General features: G+C 40.4%; 1 protein-coding gene across 3 annotated transcripts in view; it reads right to left on the reverse strand.

Moving 5' to 3' along the window:
- Positions 1-16,768, reverse strand: part of abcc1 (ATP binding cassette subfamily C member 1 (ABCC1 blood group)) — a 79,220-nt gene that overhangs the window by 41,993 nt on the left and 20,459 nt on the right. For all 3 annotated transcript variants that reach the window (XM_077559177.1, XM_077559178.1, XM_077559179.1), the window contains 15 exons: positions 13,122-13,183; positions 12,536-12,667; positions 11,906-12,130; positions 11,618-11,795; positions 11,369-11,530; positions 9,830-9,922; positions 9,400-9,603; positions 8,362-8,508; positions 7,843-7,927; positions 7,687-7,756; positions 7,428-7,554; positions 6,952-7,128; positions 3,433-3,600; positions 3,164-3,338; positions 1,669-1,735 (listed from right to left, as the gene is read on the reverse strand). In XM_077559177.1, coding sequence (XP_077415303.1) covers positions 1,669-1,735; positions 3,164-3,338; positions 3,433-3,600; positions 6,952-7,128; positions 7,428-7,554; positions 7,687-7,756; positions 7,843-7,927; positions 8,362-8,508; positions 9,400-9,603; positions 9,830-9,922; positions 11,369-11,530; positions 11,618-11,795; positions 11,906-12,130; positions 12,536-12,667; positions 13,122-13,183 — 2,072 coding nt within the window. The remainder of the gene's footprint in view (positions 1-1,668; positions 1,736-3,163; positions 3,339-3,432; positions 3,601-6,951; positions 7,129-7,427; positions 7,555-7,686; positions 7,757-7,842; positions 7,928-8,361; positions 8,509-9,399; positions 9,604-9,829; positions 9,923-11,368; positions 11,531-11,617; positions 11,796-11,905; positions 12,131-12,535; positions 12,668-13,121; positions 13,184-16,768) is intronic.

The following is a 16,768-nucleotide window of genomic DNA, read 5'->3' on the forward strand; positions in this document are numbered from 1 at the left end:
TTGAAGAGTTAAGTCGTGAGAGGCTTTTGTTCCAGGGGTGCGTCTGTCATACAATCTCAATGGAATGCAACCAATCTTGATGATAGTTGGATCTAGTCTTCTCTCTTTTCCCTGATTGGTTCGTTTTCTGCTTGTCTGTGCTGTGGCCAATGAGAGACGCTTTAATGACACCAATTAGAAGTTTCTCGAGAACCTACTCCTCCCATTTCATCTCGTCTGAGGTAAGTTGCAAGGCAATTGTTTGTAGTCTGGTGAATAATGCTAAATAAGTGTGATTTTGCAAGTTTTCCCCATCCTAAACTACATCACTTAATACTGGCGAAGTATTGAAACGTATTTGATGTGTTTGAACGTTATGTTGCTGTTTTAACAAGATTGGAAAAGTTAAGTGCTAGAGATGGTAGCCTACATGCTAGCTGCACCTGCTAGCGCTAGCAAAGAGCTAGCAGATGTTACATTAAAGTTTTAATGTGCAGTAAAAAAAAACTAAGAAAAGTTAGAGTAGGCTCTAAATCTCAATTGTGTACATCTCTCGTTGCTACAATATACAGTAAGGCTTTTGTCTCGTCTGTCGTCGACGTGGGGGGGGGGGGGGGGGGTTGAGTGAGTGTCGACGGTGTAGCGAAGCGGCGCCAATGAGGGATTTCGGAAGTGTACGCTTTTAATGCTTCATACACATCTGAGATTAAGTACAAATTTGATGTTGAATCTTTACTTTTGACTTTGTCATGGCAAGTTTTTTTTCTTTGCTGTAGCAGCATGCCGCGGAAGGGGAAGCGTTCAGAGGCAGCCAAGCGCCAATGGAAGAAGCTGGACCTTGCTGCTATGGAACTGAGGCCAAACAGCGCACCCCAGCATGTACTTTACCTCTATTGAATTCTTTGACAAACTAACTTTTATTTGGCTAAGGTGTCATTTAGTACCTTTATTTTCACCTTAAGCAAAAGAAGTCGGACTAATTCGCCTGTCTTTTACATGTTAATTTCAGGCGCCTTCCTCTCTCCATTTCTGATAAATCATAAGTTTTCAACCTGCTCTCATTTGGTCATTTTTTATCCGATTAAGAAAATGAGAACATGCTCGTGTTCCCCAAACCCTTGCCGTTCTGACGAGCCATTTCTTGAATCTGTATCTTCAACCGTTAAGTCGTGAGAGGCTTTTGTTCAAGGGGTGCTTCTCTCATGCAATCTCAATGGAATGTGGGGCGCGTGACGGCTCCAAGTCAAAAATGTGTGTGCGCTCTTAAAGTGACAGTGACATATTTTTAGATTATGGTTAACTTCCACATTTCTTGACCGATTCCAGTCATTTAAATTTTAAACTGTTCAGCTCATTTACATTTTTTGAAATACATTTTCAGGGACAGCGAGATACTTTTAGTTGATGTTCATTATGGTTAACTTCCACATTTCTTGACCGATTCCAGTGGTTTAAATTTTAAACTGTTCAGCTCATTACCAAAGAGTCAGCAGTCCCATTCAAAATTTCCGCGGGAATTTTTCTAGTTATTATTATTATCGCACACTGAACAAACTTAACCCTGTACGATCTCTTTGAAATATGTTCAGCGGCAAAAGCACCGGAACTTCACTAACACACCTCATATTTTATGGTTAGACTAATCCAAACAACTCTTGTCTGGAACTTTCGTCAGCCAGTTGTACTTACCCAACAAGACCAGTTGCACTGCCATTCTCCATTCCTTTGGTTACTATTTTTGGCTTAGATTCTAAATCTAAGGAGGGAAACAAACCAATGAAAAGTAATTCACAAATAGTGATGCCGATGCATTACTCTAAAATGTGCACATTTTCCTGTAACGACTAATCTGATGCAAACTTTTCAAGTAATCTGACTATGGTTACTCACCAAAGTCACAAAACATGACTATGCAGCATATATTTACATATTTATCAACTTGAAATTTACATCAGGATTTCAAAGAGTTATCACTACCCTTTAACCACCCCCAAGTTGCAGCAGTGACACAAAACATAAAAGTTCATGAGCCTAAAAAGATAGCTCAGGGATTAGGCCCTTTTCTATCCACATCATGAACCTACAAAGTACTAGAAGGGGAGGCAATTAGAGGCACTCTTGGGGCAACAAAGCAGATGCGGAGCAAGGTATGAAGACAAAACCATCAAGACAGGAAAATAATATTAATAACAGGGGAAGAGAAACTAATGTGACTTGTGTATTGATGATGACGATTTGTGTATTGTATTCACGTATTATGGAATCATGTAGGTAATTTTTGGCAGAAAAGATGAGATAATGTTCAGTGGGTTTTTTTCTATTCTATTACAGCGCTTGCTCGGGGACTTCGGCGAGTAGCAAATTGACCTGACCTTTCTAATGGCAACCTTCCATGGTGATGGGAAACAACCTGCTTTGAGACAAGCGCTTTCCAAGGTGCTGTAGGTAAGTGACTGGTGCTTGTTTTTTTTAGCGTAGTGTCAATATTGTCGACCTCTGGTCGTTGCTTATTTTTCATTTTCTTCACGTACATTTGTATTCCTTGGATAATGACTGGAAATTCAACAATACTGTCAATGCCTACTAAATAATTGATATCTCAGCCCCTGAAGCAGATAGAAACATAATTCCAAAAATATTTGAGAGCTTAAACCTGTGCCACAAACCTTTGTTTATTATTATAAAACTTCAATATTTATATATTTTTTTAAATCAACAGTCGCATTTGCGCAGTTGTAATAACCTCGGGGGAAAATTCGTCATTGATACAAAGCCGTCAAAATGTTCACCATCCTCATTGTCTACAAACATATTTCTTAACTATATGTCACCGTCGACTGGTTACACTGGTTCGCAGTCCTTCTGCGCCATCATCAATCACCATCATTTATTTCATAACTCCCACAAATCTGCGTCAGCCATAAATGCTCGAATAACATTCCAAGACGAAATGCTACGAGGCCCACACGCCACGCCACCCTCATTTGTATATTCTGGTGCATTTCATCGGCTAAGAGACCGAGAATTCATCTTAACAAAACAAAATGACGTGTCTGCTTTCCTGGGTCTAAAGGTAGAAGAGCTCTAGAGCGCTACCGGCTCTAATGGATTAACAATGCAACTAGCCAAGTCAAGCACTCATGTACAGTATGTCCATGTCTCAAGTGCAGTAAGTGTGTCTCACCATTGTTGTCTGTATGGTCAACTGCAGCATACGTATGCTGAAACTCAGAAAAGGCGCCCTCAGTGGCCATCAGTTGCTGGTAGGAGCCAATTTCTGTTATTTCTCCATTCACCATGACCAGGATTAGGTCAACCTGAGGCAGGTAGCTCAGCCCATGTGTCACCAGCAAACGAGTCTGCATGTATCCACACATGGAATAGTTAAAAGTTCAGGAAGAACAACAACAACATCAATTCCTCAGATTATTACTTTAATAAAATCCTACACACCTTGTCCTTCAGCAAGCCCTGCGGACCAATGACATGCTCAAATATATGCCTTCCTACGTGAGCATCAACAGCAGACAGTGGGTCATCCAGCAGGTAGACAGTGCGGTCGCAGTAGACAGCCCTGGCGAGGCTCACCCTCTGCTTCTGACCGCCAGACAAATTGACACCCTGTACATAGATTAAAAGGGAAATAAAATAGTCACATAGTGTGACTTCAACGTGTGAACGAGTGTAGGATTTTGTCTATGCGATTTGACATGACAACACAAAATCAGCCAACCTCTCACAATTTACGATGATGCTCAGTGTACTAAAAACGTTGTCAGGTTTGTTTTATGTGGTGTAATATACTATTGTTGTGCTGGCTTGCTTTGTTGCATTTTTTGTTAAGTGATCAAAACACCTCTCTCTGGTTCTTTTCTTTTTCTTCTTTTTTTAAAAAAATACAAAATAACTACAAAAAATGCAGATGATTTACTTTTTATTGCCACCAAGTCTGTCGAATTGTGTGACACACTTGTTGCTTCCATACTCGGATGCTTGTCAATGGCTGGCTTCGGCTGCTAAACCACGAGCAACATGAAATGAGGATTGTGATTGGCTGGCCTTAAAGTTGCATTTGAATGCAAGCATGAAAATGTGTTGCAAAAGCAGTTTCAAACAGGCCAAAAGTTTGGACACACACACCTCATACAATGTATTTGCTTTATTCTCACAACATATTTTTACGTTGTAGATTCTCACTGAAGGCATCATAACTAAGAATGAACGCATGTGTAGTTACGTCGAGTAATTTCTAGACTATAAGGCGCTCCTGACAATAAGCCGTGCTAGCTAAATTTGGGGAATACTTTGCTACACATATAAGCTGCACCCGACTGTAAGCCGCAGGTGTTTTAATACTACCGCACCGGGTTCCGGCTACTTTCTTTTCCACAATGAGGGCACAAATTGTCTTACTCTCGTTCTGTCTCTCCTACTGTATTTGGGCTCACTTGGTTTGTTTTGCTCTGCCTGACGCTCTTCCTTTATAGTGTGTCCCCTTGTGATCTGATGGATAAGCCGCACCTTTGTATTAGCCGCAGGATCGAATGCAAGTGAAAAAAGTAGTGGCCTATAGTCCAGAAATTACTGTACTTGACAAAAAAAGGTGAAAACACGTTTTAAATTCTAGTTTCTTCAAAATAGCCACCCTTTGCTCTGATTACTGCTTTGGACACTCTTGGCATTCTCTAGCCTGGAAATCCAGACTCACTCGCGGCTTTGCCGGAGAGTGAGTCTGGTCAACCGCCCTAATCAGTGGCATTACTGAGGCGGGGAAAACCTGAACTAACAAGACAGTAGAATGAACCAATAAGCGAAGAGTGGACGTTATGTCAGAAAAGCGACTCGTTGAAGTCTTTTTTTTTTTTTTTGCGGAGACGCAGTAAAAATCCATCATGGCTACTAGCCGAAGAGAGACAGTAGTGAATGACTTATGTTGTTGTTGCAGGAAAGACTTAAAGATTCATGGTGTCATGAGTCACTCTATTAGTAAATCAGTAAGCTTGCTGCCGTTCAAACGACTTGCGCCGAAAAGTGACGTTGCCCACAATAGCGACATCACGCAAATAGACAAATTTGATTGGCCAGCCTGTTTTCAGCCGGTGCTGAATCGCTGTCTATGGACGCCTGTCCACCTTCTTTTTGGGTGTGGCTTGCCAGGCTAGGCATTCTCACCTCTGGGAACTCCTTCAACACTGTTGGAAAACCATTTCAGGAGACTACTCTTGAAGCTCATCGAGGGAATGACAAAAGTGTGCAAAAAAAATCTTTTTGAAGAAACTAGAATATAAATCACGTTTTCAATTATTTTACCATTTTTTAAGTACATAACTCCACATGCGTTCATTCATAATTTTGATGCTTTCAGTGAGAATCTACATTGTAAATAGTCATGAAAATAAAGAAAATGCATTGCATGAGAAGGTGTGTCCAAATTTTTGGTGTGCACTGTATATAACTGATTTTGAGATACAGTATTACTATTTTGAATAATGATAAATCGTTCAGTCCCACAGCAAATATGACCAGCTTTCGTGGCAGTTTAAGTGGTCAACAGAGAGATATTAGCAGTGACATTGCCGACACACGCACATAAACACACACATATGCTTCAAAATAACTTTATGGCTTGACAGACCGTTGCAGATTGGATTCTCATGAATCAAACTAAATCATGCCATTGTTTCTTTATATTTTTTATGTCTGAGTGATAAATATTTAACTTGTATAGCCTATTTCCACCTATTAAGGCACTCCAGCTTCACACTGACTTTGTTTGCATTCAACTACTGATGGCGCAGCATCAGGAGCAACTGTGGGTTCAGTAACTTGCTTCGACATGGTCACAAGGGCCAGGGATTGAACCCACAACCTCTGGGTTGGGAGACGACCACTCTACTACTACCACCCCAGTGTAGCCTTTCTTAACACAAAATAGCTCCTATATAAAAAAAAAATAGTGTTTCTTTTACATTCCTTTTGCAGCGGCGGCCCGCCACTCCTAAAGCTTAGCCACCTCTCCTTCAAGGCTGGGGGGAGGTGAGTGCAGCATGCAGCAGTAGGGCAGATGGATAGAGAAAAAGACTAGCAGAAAGCAATGGCAATTTTGTGAATTTTGTGAACCTGTGGTCCAGTTTTGCTCGTTAGCAACCTGCCCTCGTCAGCAAACCCAAAGCAAACGAGATTAGTAATCGCTGCTCATCCACATGCACTTCATATGTTAAAGGAACAGCGACGTAAAAAATAAACTTTTTGGCACTTTTAGCCACGTTAAAATGCTAATTCCTCACCTAAAACATCACCGAAGTGGTGTTTTCCTCCATTTGCCCCTCTATGAGAAATTCTAGGTCATTTTGCTCTCCAAGCACCAGCCCCTCCCAACCTGAGAAAACGAGCTGGTGTAACTTTTTGACGTCATGAGGTGCGGCCCCACCCCACCACCGCCTATGCGGACTAAACGCACGCCCACTTTCTCTGAGACCTCCATGAGGTAGTGATAAAAGTAGCCTTTATCAGTAAACATTCTGTCCAAATGAATTCAAAACAATCAATTATCCTTCACATTTGCAATGCCAAAGTACAATGACAATTGGCCGTCTTAAAATCCCAGAAAGGGTTTTGGCTGACACGTGTGTAAATTACAAGTAAAACTTTTTGCGCTTTTGAACCTAACTCGATGAATGGAGCAGTGGTTAGCGCGCTTGCCCTGTAAGCAGCAGGTCTTTGATTCGCAACCCACTCAGGGTAATCTTTTTTTCCCCTTCTTTTCTTTCTTTCTTCTCCCCTTCCCCTCCACTACGATTTCTTGCAGCAAGGAGCAGTTTTGTTTCAAATGTTAATTGAACATCCATCCGATTTCCACATGTAAAGAAGACACGGCACTTCACCTACAGCACATATGCTGACCAGTAGCGTGTCATAATGTTATTTATTTATGTACTGCATGCGGCTGTGTGTTAGGTAATGAATGAATACCTTTTCTCCAATCTCTGTCGAATCTCCAGCAGGCAGGATCTCAAGGTCAGGCTGTAGGGCACATGCTGCCACTACACGCTGATACCAGGCTTCACTTATTTCCTGGCCGAATATGATGTTTTCCTTCAGTGTGGAATTTTGTATCCAGGCCTGCTGGGGAACATAGGCCACTGAACCCTACAAGGAGAAACGTCTAATTTAATTAGGTCCAGAGTTATGATTTTGACTTGCATAACTACCCATTTAATGTAAATTAAAGCAAACAAGATGTAATATTGAAGTGTAAGCTACAATTTTAGAGGCTTTACAAAAATATGGCATTTACCATTTAGGAAGTAAGGACATTTTAGGCAGAGTACATGCATTTTCCATGGGCTGAAAAATCTGATAATGTTGCAAACAAATGTACTGTGTACTGTATTGTATAAAATGTTGTATGCTTTTACAGTTGTACACATTTGAGTGCCAGTAAACACCTTGACAGCCACACTTCCTTCAAGTTTATCCATTTCTCCAAGCAGGGCTGACAAAAGAGAGGACTTTCCAGAACCGACAAGTCCCACAATGGCAACCAGTGAGCCGTCTGGGATACACACGTTCAGCCTGCAGAAGCACATGGACAAATAAATAAAACTAAACGTCAGAAAGCAAATCGTCAATTTAAAGTGTCAAAACTTAAAACAAACCCAAACAGACACAATTCTTAGGCATACACGAAACTGTCTGGATACTTACATCTTGAGTGTCGGTGATTCGGTTTTTGACCAACTGAAAACGCCATTCACTATAGATATACTGTTTGAGGCTGCAATAAAAAATAAACAAGCACATGCATGTAAAATGTACCCGTTTCATTAAAAAAAAAAAAAGTGGAAAGAATTAAAGACTCACAGCTGACTACTTTGCGTTCAACACTGTCTTCCTGTAGCTCCTCATGTGATAGAAACACTCTCAGCCGCTTCAAGGAGACGCTCGCCTTAAGAAAGTAAATGCTTTCAGTGTTTTCACCACTTTTGTATCCATAAGAATGTGTTTCAGAATGTTTTATCCATGTTTGCATTCTTGAAAATATGTTTAAATCATGCCAGTATTATGTAAAGCTGCCAAGTAATGACATGTGAACAGCAGAAATGTACAGTGGATAATATTGTAATAAAAACCTTGTGCGACCCAATTATTTGAAGACTTTCCTTTTTTTTTTATAACACACAACACACACATGGCAATTACTATATATATTCAGCACCAATTGCAAAGATGTCAGAAGTAATATTTGTTGCAATATTTGCCTTTAGTTTATTTAAAACATATTTGTGGAGGCTTTCCTAATTGTCCAAAAAATAAAAATAGAAATAAAAAAACACCACTGGACTTTCTTCATAATGCAATATAACTTTGCCTCACACTGACCTGCACCATACTACTGATGACCATAGGCAGCATGTTGAGAGGAAAACGCAAGATGTTGAAGAGTGCCAGAGAAACAAAGGCTTTCTGGGCATCAAGCACATTTTTTTCATCGACCAGCACATATACCGCGAAAGTAGACAGGGCAACCTGCAAAAAAAACAATGAAATGATTGTTGACAATTGTGACATGACGGGGCAGCAGTCGCTAATCTACAGTATTAGAACTTGGGACTTTGGAGACAGAATGTCATGTGTTCGAACCCCAATGCGGAAAAAGATGTAAAAATGGTGACTACTTGTAGAAGCAAAGTTAGTTTATCGGTACTTAATGGCTGTCAAGTTGAAATTTACGTAAGCAAGGCACCCCCGCCCCTCCGGGGATCTCAGCTTGCGCGCCTCTTTTACCCTTCTTTGCTTGTATTTTTCCCCCGCCATATTGGTGTGAGTGTAACATAAAATATACAGCAGAGTATAAACTGAACTTCCTTTTTAAGGGGTTATAGAGGGTAGGTCACTAGGCCATAAGTTTCCATACATAGGAAAATGTATAATGATTTTTTTGCCATGTTTCAGATACACTAGGTATTGTAGGTGTCACGAGTATACAAACACTATGTATTGAAAGCTAGGGTCCAACCTGCACATGCGTGTTGCCTACAGCACCACTTGAGGAGCATGGAAGTAAACAACATTGCACATTACACTGCATTCCAATGTAAACTCCTTGAAAAGTTGTACTACATGATATTTTGAATGGTATTTTCCCACCGGATGGTTGCGTTTTATTGTAGTTTATATTAAACCAACTTAATCATTTTTCTTATTTGGCTAGGTTAGATTTTTTTTAAATTCCTTACCATATATAATCGATCGACTGATATGAAATACTTATATTGTAATATACTTGTCAGCCATAAACACCCAGCCCTACATGGTAAGTAAGGTTAATTGAGGACTGTTCCTGACAGTTTTTCCTTGCCTCAATCACCCAAGTGCTTGTTCACCTGGGGTACAGTTGGTGTCTTTTGATACACTTACCAAAAAGGGTGCACAGACCCATGTGAAGGTAGACACAGCGCCAAGGTAGGCAGCCTTCTTTAATACTTGCAGCTCACTCTCACGGATATCTGAGACTTTACCCTTGAACGCAAGCTCCCAGGCATACAGCTTCAACACCTTGATACCATTCAGCATCTCATTCATCAGTTTAATACGATTGTCTTTACTCTTCATCTGCGCTACCTGCACACAAAAAACAAACAAGCTATACAATATATACTTATGCACTTAGAAAACTTTATTTGAGAATAAAAATAACAGCCAACTGCTTCTATGAAATATGCATGCTTGCAATTTTCTTTGTAATAGTTGACTAGAGAGAGCTGGAAATGGCCCACCAAGTTAGAAGGTCTTTAATTACTACAAATATGATCAATCACTGACTTGGTCCAAGTCGGAGAAACCTCACCTGGTAGGTTTTCGTTTTCATGGCAATGAAAGCATTAACTGGAACCATTAGAAGCATAACAGCCACTCCAGCCAGAACAGACGGGCCCAGGTTCTGCACAAGAGTTACAATACATTCAAGAAATATTTTTACTATCACTATTACAATAGATCAACTTATAATTCTCACTACAAACAAATGGCTGTACTTCCATGAACATCAATATTCAATATGAAAAGATTCAGTTATTAATCCGAATAACACACAAGTACAAATAGCCCTAACACAGTTCATACTCAGTGTAAATCACAACTGGATTAATATATAAGGGAGTTTTCTTAGAATCATTTTAGTTGACATATTTGCAATGTAATTGGACATTAATATTCACTGTATATCCGAGCATAGTACGTCCGGAACCAGTTGTTCCTCCGCTTTGACGTTAATCACAGTTTGTGACACTGATACAAATCAATTACAACTCGGTCAGTTTTAAAATATATGAAGATCATGCTGATCTAGAGAAAACAATGTAAGAATAACCGACTCGTACACACGGCTGATGCACACAGATGCCAACTCACAGCGCCAAACAGAGCAGGCGACACACGTAAGGCCTCGATACACCGATCCGACATCAGCCAAATGTGTCCGACCGTTACCGCCTGTGGCGTCGGCATGCCCGTTGGCACATACGCCGGAAAAATTACTTAAGTGCACACCGCAACAGACCGACACAATGCCAATTAATAAGTACCTTTTGTGCATGCGTTAGAAGCAATCCACCCCTCCATACCATTAGCAGTAGTACTCACTATTCCTCATTGTTAAAAGAAGGCAATTGGAAAGCTGTTATGGGGGGGGGGGGGGGGATACACACTCACGAGGCCCTCTCACGCGAAGCACACCCCCTCAGGCTCTTTACAGAGTATCATGTAATATAAAAGTAAATTCTACCTGGTATATCTAGTTGTGTCTTGCCAGTTTGGCTTTCATCACTCGATTGTCATACCCTTTAACAGTAATCTGATACAATCATGCCGGCCTCTGTTGAACCACAGTGATGAATTCATCTTCTGTTCTTATAATTATGTCCAAATGCAAAGGGTGAGCAAAATTGTAATTGCTTTCTGTTTATCCGCATTCTTCACTTCCTGTTCTTGCCCCAAGCACTGATTTGTTCGCCAACAGCCAATCAGAGTGATCAAATGTCACAAAGGTCCTAAGCTGATTCGACAGGTTGAATCAGCCCCAAAAACGACCCCAGACACTCCCCAACGGAATACATTATGACGGTAATTTATACTTTAATCAGATGGCGTATAGCAACGCCCAGACACTTTTCGACTTCCAATGTCAGATAAATGTATCGAGGCCTTCAGACAATTATTGCTTGACTAACCATGCATCAGTTTTCTTATCTTTTTGTTAGAGTACATAGAAACTCTTTGCATAATATGTAATTTTTGTGGTTCTGAATGAAAAACATTCAACGGTGCACTGTAATAAATAACCTCAGAGTAGATCTGGCATTAGTTGCTGTTGGAAGTAGATTCTTACCTGCCACAGAAAGTAAAGGGCCAATATCACTTGCAAGGGGGCGGACCATATCATGTTAATATAAGCAATAAGATCCACAAAACGCTGAGCGTCCACTGACATCAAGTTGACAATCTCTCCAACTGTGGATGTTCGACGAGCGGCACTGCTGATAACCAATGCCTGAAGGAGCAGAGAAGCAGACAGAGGCTTTGATTGAAGATACTCTTTCTTCATATTAAGAGCCATTACCCAACAAAGTGCAAGTACCTTTCTGTAGACTGCTCCAACAATGGCAGAGCGCAGACGCATGCCTGTGATGAAGCAGACGTGAAAATACCTCTGCAGGATGAGTGACTGCACACATGTACACAGGAAGAGCAGAGCTGTGTAGAAGTAGCCATGCCAGGAGAGAGCGCTGGAGTTGTTCACAAAATGGATCAAACGCCTGGAGATAATCAAGTCGAAAGAAGTAGCATTGTAAAAATAAATAAACGCTGATTAAACAAACATAAAGCAAAACTTAATGCCATTTAAGTAACTTGAATGTTGTCTGACCGGAGGATCTCAGGCCCAACAAACATGAGGATGTCTTGTATGAACTTGTAGAAGCATGAGATGAGGAAGTATGGCCCAAAGGCCAGACACAGAGCCCACAAAAGGGAGGGCTCCTTTCTTTTTGTGGTTTTCACTAGTAAGATTTCAGACTCCTCCGCAGCTTGACTCTCCTTGTTGTTGGGGTTATGGGCCTGCCTAGGCGAGTACAATGTCTTCTGTTCTGTTCTGGGAACACCAAAAAATGTAGACAGCTTCTATTAGTAATTCAATAGTTGCCACCAGACATCCTCCATTTGATTGTGCTACTTCAACCCTAAAAGTGAAAGAAAAATATGTTTCCAATAATAACTCTTAAATTATATTTCAACTCTGAAGAAAAGTGTCGTAATTATTTTGAGTATATATTTTGCCTAGAGTACAGTAGGGATAGAGAACCCTGGTCCTCAAGAGCCACTGTCCTGCCTGTTTTCCATGTGTCTCTCCTCAAACACAGCTGACTCAACTGATCAGTCTGATAACGATCTTGTTCATCAATCAGGTGTGTTGATGGAGGGAAACATGGAAAACAGGCAGGACAGCGGCTCTCGAGGAGCAGGGTTCCCTACCACTGGAGTACAGTGAGCCCCTGACCTCTTTCTCTTTTGACAATCTGTGTTCCAACGTTGAACCAGCCTTGGTACCACTTTCTGTGAACGGTCTTCAGGGTTCAGAGACCACAAATCTTTCTCCTCTAGGGGATGCTTGTAGCCACTCATCATCAACCTGGTAGGGAACAATAGGTTAAGTGCTGAGGGAAAAAAGATGGTTCAGAAAAACAAAACTAGGGGGCATGTAATCTGAGACAGGAGGGGCTATTAGGAGAGAGTGTTTATTACAATTAATACACACTGTTTGTTGTTGTGAGACAAGTCGGCAGCCTCTTAGTATGCAATGCATGTATAAAAATTCACAATGTATTTACATGTATAATTAAGGGAACGTTCAGAAATTTTTAACCTTGAAAGGAGGTAGGATGAGACAATAAAAATGATAAACATAAATCATAACATTATAAAATGGTCAAGAAAAAAATATATTTAGGGTTTGCTATGATTCCGAATTGATTGTGTTTTGGTTGTGGCTGATCCATTTTGTGTAAAACGGCCCTAACGTAAGCCTCGACTATAGTGCCAAAACTGTTACCAACCCAGTAATATATACCTGAAGGACTGCTTACCTCGTGATCCACCAGAATGTTATCTTGGAAAGGAAAGAAGCTCCAGGCTCAGGACAAGGATTCTAGCAATAACAAATGAAACATCACTAAGATCCAAGAAAAACATTGCATCCGCAGAACAGACATCCAAAGGGACTCAAATTTTATACAACAACAAGCCATTACATTATAACCACTTGCACAATATGAGACAGGGAAATATTTTTCCTTTACACCAGATGTTGGAACTGGACCTAAGTAGACGGTACTGTAATTAGCTCAAGTATGTCTTTTACTTACTTATATTTTATACAAATCTGAAATTATCCTTTAAAATAATTTTGTAATTCTGTATTTGTATATATACACAAACAAGGTCCCCCGATTTCTAGGCATCCTTCATTATATAGAGTAAATAATACGAATTAATGTGAATGAATAAAGATTGAGAACATACCAATGAAGTCTAAATACTTTAAAAACTGTTTAAAAATTATGCCCTTATCTTATTCAAAATTCTTTCCTCAAAGAGGGGTAAAGCTGGCAATTTTCCACTGGTCACAAGTTCACATACATGCAGTGTTGGGAATAACGGTGTTTAAACTAATGGCGTTAGGTAACTCCGTTTTTTTTTTCATAAACGGACTAATCTAACTAATTATTCTCTCCATATTTGAAATGCCGTTATCGTTATTGTATGAGTAATGCGTTGCGTTACAATTTATTTATTAGATTCAAGGCTCGAAGTAAGCTTACAAGACATTGTGCGGTGATCAGCTCTGAAAATTTTATTTGCGCACAGTTAGAGGCACTGTTGTTGTCGGGCCTCGTCACAATAAAAGTGTCTTGACAGCTGAAATTTATAGTGACTTTTATTTTGGAGGTGCCGCAGGAAGCATGTCACGACGTGACGGACGTGTCGTCCATCTTCCTTCTGGACATTAAGGCTTAGCATATTTTAGCATTTTAGCAAAGAGTCCACGTCCTCGCCTGGAACTGGTTTGACAACTTTGACAAGAGTGACATTAATCAAAAATAACAGTCGAGATTTGCCGAAACACGGCCGCCATGAGGAGCGAGTTGTTGACAATCATGATCCACCAAGAGCCATCTCTACAAATTACCTATAGATAACATATGTGCCACAAATCACCATCTATCCAGTATTTATTTTATTTGTATTATTATTCCGTTTGTTGTAGTAACTGGCAGTGAGTGGTAGAACATACATCACCACTCGAAATTGAATGAATTATTATTATTATTATTATTGTTGTATGATGTGTCATATTATGGAGTGAGGCATTTGTGTGACATAAATACTCACAAAAATAAATGAAAACACATCCTATATAGCTTGGACGTAATTTGAATTCCTTGTATAATAATAATAATAATAACTAGAAAAATTCCCGCGGAAATTTTGAATGTGACTGCTGACTCTTGTAAATGAGCTGAACAGATTAAAATTTAAACCACTGGAATCGGTCAAGAAATGTGCAATCGGTCAAGAAATGTGGAAGTTAACCATAATCAACATAAACTAGAAGTATCTCACTGTCCCTGAAAATGTATTTATAAAAATGTAAATGAGCTGAACAGTTTAAAATTAAAACCACTGGAATCGGTCAAGAAATGTGGAAGTTAACCATAATGAACATCAACTAAAAGTATCTCACTGTCCCTGAAAATGTATTTCAAAAAATGTAAATGAGCTGAACAGTTTAAAATTCAAACGACTGGAATCAGTCAAGAAATGTGGAAGTTAACCATAATCAACATCAACTAAAGTATCTCACTGTCCCTTTAACTCTTTTACTGCCAAAGACGTTAAATGATGTTCTGCAAAAACCTACGGAGGAGCGCCAAAGACGTTAAAAGACGTCCACCCATTATTTTTTTTTTGAAACGGGTGGAGTAAAGCCTTGCCCAGCTGTGGTGAAAGTTTCAAGCAGGTCTAGAGAGCCTAATGACTATTTTTGGCCCCTAGAGGGCAGCGATGACTCTCTTTTGACAAGATTGGGTAGGCGTCAGTAGAAGACGTGAGGCGGAGCTAGAGGGGACAATGGCTGGGGAAGGGAAGAGAAGAGAACATGGCGACCGGTTTGCAAGCAGCTCACGCTCGAGCATTTTTTTTCAAAGACGAAAAGCATCGACCAACGCTAAAGAGCACATTGATGACGACGATGATCATCATCGATGATGATGATGGTGACTCCGAGGTTGGAAGCGTTGACGCGGCAGGAGAAGACGTGAGGCGGAGCTAGATGGCTGAGGAAGCAAACAATGGCGGTTGCAAGCAGCTCACACTTGGGAATTTTTTTCAAAGACGAAAGGCATCGACCAACGCTAAAGAGCACATTGATGACGACGATGATCATCATTGATGATGATGATGGTGACTCCGAGGTTGACGACGAAGTTGGAAGCGCTGACGCGGCGGCTATGACGACGTCATAAAGGTTCACGGGCTAGCGATGCTAACACCGGAAAACGCAGAGCACAACCGAGCACGCTCAGGCGGACGTTCAATCGGCGGCGAAGAGTGCCCCGAGTCCAATGCATATTCATCGGAGGAGTGGGTACAGTCTGCTACTTGCTATTCCCCGGAAAAAAAGGCCGTCTGCACGCGAAACGGAGAATGGAAAGTGAAAGTAATCTGTTGTGCAAACCCTGCTCCCTCTCCTTGCACGCAGGAGAGCGTTACAAAAAGAAAAACTGTATTTGAAAAATCCACATAATTGTAAATAGTACCACAGTTGCACACATTTGTAAATAGTTTGCGAAATTGTTTTGTCAAATTGTTACACTGTTGAATGGAAATAAACGTATTTTGCAAACTAAAAACACTTTTTCATTGTTGGTGGTGGTGTATTACAGAAGTAAAGCACTATTTAGGTGTTTGTGGCATCTTTCATGGACAAAAAGAAGTGTAGAATTCACTAGAGTGCATGAAATAACATCGTTTCACAAAATGCTCTTTTTCTCCGCTTTTTGTTTCAAAACAGAGTATTTCGGTGAAACTAACCATTTTCTATTGTTGATTACTGAAGAACGGAATAAGGTAGAAACAAACTTTTTTTTCTGATGAAAGATGAAAATCCAATCTTTCATTTGGTAGTATGTGTGTTTCCATAGTCCAAACACAACATTTTCTGTGGACCTTGAAAGATCAGTCAAAATGCTTAAATCGGCTGGCACTGGCGACATCCCGTTTCTGAAAACGTCTGGCAGTCAAAGAGTTAAGAACGCACACACATTTGACTTGGAGCCGTCACGCGCCCCACATTCCATTGAGATTGCATGAGAGAAGCACCCCTTCAACAAAAGCCTCTCACGACTTAATGGTTGAAGATACATATTCAAGAAATGGCTCGTTAGAACGGCAAGGGTTTGGGGAACACGAGCATGTTCTCATTTTCTTAATCGGATAAAAAATGACCAAATGAGAGCAGGTTGAAAACTTATGATTTATCAGAAATGGAGAGAGGAAGGCGCCTGAAATTAACATGTACAAGACAGGCGAATTAGTCCGACTTCTCTTGCTTAAGGTGAAAATAAAGGTACTAAATGACACCTTAGCCAAATAAAAGTTAGTTTGTCTGAAAGAAGACACTCGTGACTACAAAATGTGAGAATTTGATGTCTAGTGAGCAAAGATTGTGGCC

The sequence above is a fragment of the Vanacampus margaritifer genome, chromosome 2 (genome assembly GCF_051991255.1).
Source record: "Vanacampus margaritifer isolate UIUO_Vmar chromosome 2, RoL_Vmar_1.0, whole genome shotgun sequence".
NCBI classification, from domain to species: Eukaryota; Metazoa; Chordata; class Actinopteri; order Syngnathiformes; family Syngnathidae; genus Vanacampus; species Vanacampus margaritifer.